This window comes from Mastomys coucha, unplaced genomic scaffold (assembly GCF_008632895.1).
Source record: "Mastomys coucha isolate ucsf_1 unplaced genomic scaffold, UCSF_Mcou_1 pScaffold12, whole genome shotgun sequence".
NCBI classification, from domain to species: domain Eukaryota; kingdom Metazoa; phylum Chordata; class Mammalia; order Rodentia; family Muridae; genus Mastomys; species Mastomys coucha.
The window spans coordinates 30,439,536-30,446,008 of record NW_022196894.1 but is presented as its reverse complement, the minus strand read 5'-3'; the positions used below and the strand labels follow the sequence as shown (position 1 = coordinate 30,446,008).

The window sequence follows — 6,473 nt, the reverse complement described above, 5'->3', positions numbered from 1 at the left end:
CTGTTAACAAAGCTCTGTTTCTCTGTCTCTCTGAAGTCCTTAGTGCAACAGATGGGGAGCTGGTACTGTCCCTTTGCGGCAGTGTTTTCACGCATGCGTTGGCCTCCTTCACCCGCCGCCGCCAGGGGGCGCCCAGCCATCCACAGCGTTCAAGGTGGTGAAGGTGGCCACTCTTAAAAGGCTCTTTCGAGCCGGGCGGTGGTGGCGCACGCCTTTAATCCCAGCGCTTGGGAGGCAGAGGCAGGTGGATTTCTGAGTTTGAGACCAGCCTGGTCTACAGAGTGAGTTCCAGGACAGCCAAGGCTACACAGAGAAACCCTGCCTCAAAAATACCAAAAAAAAAAAAAAAAAAAAATCAATCCGGGCGGGGCTAGAGAGATGGTTCTGCAGTTAAGAGCGTTCTGGGGTGGATTCCCAACACACACGTGGCATCTCAAAATTGCTTCTAACTCCAGTTCGGGGAATCTATCGCCCTCTTTTGGCCCCCACAGGCCCTGCAGGCGTGGGGTGCGCATACATACAGGCACCAAACATATATTAATTAAAAACCTGAATAAGTAAATATTTTTTAAAATATTTACCTCTTAAGTTTTCTTTCCTCCAAGTTATTTCCTCTTTATGGCCAAACTTCTCCAAAACAAGTACCTTTTCTGCCAACTTTGGAACATCTACTACCTACAATTAAGCCAAATAGGACTTCCTTCCTATTCCCACTTCCCTGGAAATACGTAGACCCGAGGGTCCCTGTGCCATCTGGAGGGGTTACCCGAGTGGACGCTTCCCAGTGTGGCCTTTTCTGGATGCCTGTGCAATGTCTGAGGCATAGCTAGATGCTGGTCCCTTACAGCAAGCAGTTTTCTCTTAGAGAGAAAGGACACTGGTGCTGGTGGCGCCATCTGCTGGTATTCCAGGTGTTATACCCAACTTGCTTTCTCTCTCTTCCTCTCCCTAGGCTCTCAAGGGTGGCATCCCCACCAGGTGGGTGAAGAGACAGTCAAATCATTTAGACAAACAACACCTAAGTCTTTACTTCAACTACGTGGAAAGCCCCACGTTGAAATCATCAGGAAGACACCCATAGACCTCTGAGAGAAGCAAATAGAAAAATCCCCTTCTATCCAGGCAGTGGTAGTGCATATCTTTAATCCCAGCACTAGTGGAGATGAGAGACCAGAGGCCGCCAGATCTCTGTGAGCTCAAGGCTAGCCTGGTCTACAGAGTGAGTTTGAGGACAGGCAGGGCTACACAGAGAAACTTCATCTTGAAAAGGGGGAAAAAAAAGTGTCTTTTCATGTAACCCAACCCAAGGCCCTGAGAAGTCCAGCATCAAGTAATTAATCTCGATGATGAGCTAGCTCACTGGAAGGTGAGTATTATGCCTGTGGTTCACATCATACTTAAGTTGCATGCTTTCTCCCTAATATTAGGACTAAAGGAAGGATGCCCACTCTCAACACTTTAACTCAATACAGCAAAACAAGTTCTAGCCACTCTAATAAGGTAGGAGAAGGAAATAAGGTAGATCTGTGTTTGCAGATGTCACGGTTATGGAGAAAACCCCCGAGGAATTTGTTTCTAAAAACAAGTAAATCTAGAATAATGGCGTGAGTCCTGCTGACACATGGTGTATGACTTTGACCTCTGGGGCTGTGAGAAGACAGATCTCTTCTATATTATCAGTTAGTTTAACTGACAGCAGGTCTCACTAAATCATAGCAGTCTTGGCCACTGGCTCCTTGAGAGCCAGTTTTCTCTGCACTTTTAAAGATTATTATTATACCATTATGCTTCAAGCTACATTGCAGGAACCTCACCGAGACGCCAGACAAATGACAGTTTGTCTCCCTAACATTTCAAGAGCCCCAGGGGAAGCACACCAATTGATGACTCTGGTCTGCTTGCATAGTGATTGCTTTGCAGCTCAGGCTCCTTCCATCTTTCTGTCCTGTCAGGCTCAGCACATTGCCATTTGTTTATCCGTGTGTCTGTTACCTTGTGATTGTTGTTGCCACCAAAAAAAGTCTACGAAAGGCAGGAAGGGGCAGGTGAGGATGCTCAGAGGGGAAAGAGCTTGCTTTGTGAGCCCGACAACCTGATTTTGAGCCTCAGAACCATGGTGGAAGGAGAGAGCTGATTCTCAAAGGTAGTCTTTTGGCTTCCAAATGCATGTGTTGGCATGCATGTGTGTATGCATGCCCCCCCCCCCCAATGAAGCTAAAATTAAAATTTAAAAAGCATAAGTAAAAATGCCAGAGAGAAATGGGGTGCTATATTAGGATTCTCTAGAGAAACAGATCTGGTAGAATTTATGTATATTAAAAGAGGATTAAATGACATATATTAAAATGACATACAGGCTCCAAGAATCTGGTAGTTATTTCATCCATGAGGCTGGATGTCTCAGCTGGTCTTTACTCTGTGTTGGAATCCCAAAGAAGTCAGCTCTAATACAGAAAGAATGTCTCAGCAGCAGGATAGATGAACTTGCCAGCAAGAGTGAGGGTAGGCAGGCAAACAAACAAACAAACACCCCCTTTGTCCGTGGTCTTTTCTGTGGGCTGCCACCAGAGGGTGTGGCCCAGATTTAGAGTGAGTCTTTTCACCAGCTTCCAGAGGAAGGCTGAAGGTTGGGGTTAGAAGTGGCTATTCTCTGTCTTAGGCACCCACCATCCCTTTTAAAGTAGAGCCTCTGATGTATTCTGATTGATCCGAACCTGCTTGGGCTAAAGACAGAACCAATTTCAAATCAGTTAGTCATTTCCAAATGCCCAACAGAGTCAATTCTTTGCATCTTTAAATAGGAGCTAAGGGAAAAATGTTTTATCCCTTAACCGTGAAATGACTTTCCCTCAACCCTCAGCTTTATGTCAGAACCCTCAGCTTTATGTTCTGCCAGGCAGAGGGCCTCTGAAAGGGAACTGAGATGCTCCACTCAGTGCTGTAGTTGGTGGAACCACTCTTACTATATCTCTCATTTTGATTGGGATAGCACTGGACAGGGAGCTGGAGGTCGTGCTGTGTCACCTCAGCTCTCCATATTAAACTGTGTGACCCCAAACTATCCTTTGTCTTCCCAGGCCTCAGTGTCCTTGTCTATAAAATGGGAAAGTCAGATACTCTCTGAGGCCCCTCAGTACTCTGTCACTTTGGCATTTCAGATTCTTCCCAGAGCTTGATGTAAAAATTACCTCTGTTTGGGTAAATTAATCCAAGCAGCTGGAACACCTGTGCCACGCAGCCATGGTGCCACCTCCTTGGCAATCACCAGGTGTCACCTGGCTCCTCCTCTGTGTGGAGACACCCGGTGAGTTCTCTCCAGTGGGTAGCTATTGGAGCTGGGCCTTGATCCCTGAAGCACTTCTGCGTCTACTGAGCCCGAAGCCATGTGGTTTGCCTTTCTCCTCCTGCTGTGGCTGGGCCCTGTAATTCCAAATCAGAAGACAGGTGAGGAACTGAGCTGACCCCTGTTTGAGAGGTCAAAGAGACCCTGCGTTTGTTCTCATTCATTTAGTAAATCGATATTATTTATTTCTAGTCAGATAGGCCATCTTCTGATGGCCAGGACCCACTAACTCAGACATCACATGTAACTCAAATGTGCTTGGTGTGGCTTCTTTGTGTGTCTCTGCAGCAAACTTGGAGTCTGGTTAGGAAGGCTGTGTACTCTTCAGAGGTGGCCTAGTGTGTATACTTGGTGGAAGCAGTGAGGGATCAGGAGGGATGGTGAGGATAACAAGCCCAGGTCCCGATTAACAGCAGCCTGGCCTGTCTGCCACCACCTACTAGTTGATAGGATGGCTAAAATGTACCTGGAAATACAGCAGGAAATCCATGACTCTTAGTGTTGTTATTATTTTATTGTGTGTGGGGCACTGTTTGAATGTATGTATGTATATATGTATGTATGTATACATGTATACTTTGCACATTCTTGGTACTCCCAAAAGCCAGAAGATTCTTGGCTCTGGAGTTAGAGATGGTTGTGAGCTGCCATGTGGGTGCTGGGAATCGAACCTGGGTCCCCTGGAAGATCATCCAATGCTCTTGACTGCTGAGCCATCTCTCCAGCCCAGGAAATTCAATAAAGGTTTCTTTTGCCAAGCCTTTCTGCTGCCCTGCACCCCCTTTCCACACTCTACACCCCCTTCCACACCCCATACCACTCTCACCATCTCTAGAAAACTACCAAAGCCTTGCTCTGGAGGGAGCCAACCTGGCTGCCCTGGGTGCTTCACATTTTGAGACAGGGTCTCACTAAGTTACCCAGGCTGACTTGAGCTCACTCTGTCGTCCAAGCAGCCAATGAATTTGAGGTTCTCTTTCCTCAGGCTCCCAGTCTTCCTGTGCCATCAGTACCTGATGATACATTTGTTTTGTTTGTTTGTTTGTTTGTTTGTTTTGAGACAGGGTCCCCCTACATAGCCCTGGCTGTCCTAGAACTCAGTGTGAAGGCCAGGGTAACGTAGCACAAGTCTGCTTGCCTTACGCCTGCCTCTGCCCCCTGAATGCTGGAACTAAAGGTGTGTGCCACCACACTTGGCTACAATGTTTGATTTTTATTTGTTTGTTTGTTTGGTTTTGGTTTTTGGTTTTTTGAGACAGGGTTTCTCTGTGTAGCTTTGGCTGCCCTGGAACTCACTTCTGTAGACCAGGTTGGTCTCAAACTCAGAGATTTATCTGCCTCTGCCTCCTGAGTGCTGGTTCATTAGGACATTTTTAGACAAATTTAACGTTCCTCGATCCTCTTCTATTCCCCTCCGCCAGCTCCCTGTCCCTCTTGCTTTCAAGTCACATATATCCAATTATCCCCTCACTATTCTTTCTTTCCCCCCTCCCCAGCCCTTCCCGAAGACTTCTCCCCCCTCTCATGGTGCCCTTTCTAGTTTCATAACTAGCACCCACACCCATATAAATGCACATATACAGTCACTAAAATCTAGGCTCAGCTTGTAAGGGAAAAGATGTGTTTGTCTTTCTGAGCCTCGGGTTCTTCACCTAGCACGATATTCTCCAGTCTCACCCATTTTCCTGTGAATGTTGTGACTGCATTTCCCTTTATAGCTGAAGGGAGGCTGGGTTCAAGTGTGACCTTGATATGTAAGAACCGTTTCTTCTCATGGATTTGGAAGGGACAGGCCTCCCAAGTGGATGGCATCGCATATGCCAAGGCTCAGAAGCAGGTGCAGGCAGGTGTGGCACTCCTGGGGGCAGGGTGGTAGGAAGGTCAAAATGCATCCTCTCCCAGGTTGTGGCCAGCTCAAGCATGGCCTTGGGTACCCATCCTCCACCTATAGAATGAGAGCATCTCTCTAGACTTTCATACTTTTCTGGCTCTGATCCATTTTAGCAAACATTAATTGTTCTGTGACCTAGTTCATTCATCCATGTAGCTAAGGCAACTTTTAAAGCAACTTATTCTTGCCATATTTAATGTATGCAGGTCTATTTGATTCAATCTAATTCAGCCTGGTTCCATCCCATCCTGTCTCATGCTGCCCCGTCAGTCACAGTCAAGTAAACATCGGTGCCATCGAGTTGATCTCTGATTCACAAACAAGGCCAACCTTCATCTAGATGGCTTCTCCCACCCTTGCCTTTTTAGTTGATTCTTAGTCTTGGATGCTTGGGAAGAGGGATGACTTAGGGATGGAATAGATCATCTGTAGGAGGCCCCTGGACTGAACCTGGAGAGCTGGAGGCTAAGACAGAGTCAGAGCCCCAGCCCTGCCCACTCCTACCTTGAGAGGTCCTGGGTCACGGTTCCCTGCTCTTCAGACCCCTGTTTTCACAACACTTTGGCTTAGCCACACCCAGCCTTGCATCCTTTCAAAAGGCCTGCTTCTGTTGACCCTGTCAACTCCGAAAGTCCTCAAGTTTATCCTTAAACAAGGCCCCAGGCAGGTGCTAAGCTAAACTATCCAGGGCCCAGTCCCATGAACCACTCTCCAGTAACTGGTTCCTCATCCCCTCCTGCCCAGGCTTCGTTTTTTTCCATCTCTTAAAAGAGGTATACCTGCTTATTTGTGGTTACTCAGTAACCACTAAGTTGAGCAACTTAGGGAAATGGTTAGGGGAGCAGAGCTGACGAAACTTACACGTGAGGACGGAGGGTGGATAGCTTCCGCTCTTACAGAGACTCGTTCTTCCTCTTATGCCCTTTCCCTTCAAAGTACCACAGTTACATCTTACAGTCAGGCCTGGGAGCGGGCTCAGATGACTTCCTATCAGTGGTCTGAAGCAGGTGTTAGGTTTCAGACAAGGCATTGAGGGACATATATTAAATACCAAAGCAGACCTGGCTTCCAGGTCCTCCCAGCATCCCTCAGTCTACCTGGCATATCCTGCCCCCATCATTGAACTTTCCAGCCCAGAAACTGGGCTGCCCTTCCCCCAGAGGCTCCTCCCTATATAATCCAGTCATTTTGTGCTCCCCTTTCTCTTTCTCTCTCTCTTTCTCTCTCTCTCTCTCTCTC

At 47.3% G+C, this 6,473-nt stretch overlaps 1 protein-coding gene across 1 annotated transcript in view; it reads left to right on the top strand.

Moving 5' to 3' along the window:
- The first annotated feature begins 3,377 nt into the window (after nt 1-3,377).
- LOC116086389 overlaps nt 3,378-6,473 on the top strand; it is a 5,666-nt gene continuing 2,570 nt past the window's right edge. The window contains exon 1 of the mRNA XM_031364680.1: nt 3,378-3,444. Coding sequence (XP_031220540.1) covers nt 3,384-3,444 — 61 coding nt within the window. The 5' untranslated portion in view covers nt 3,378-3,383. The remainder of the gene's footprint in view (nt 3,445-6,473) is intronic.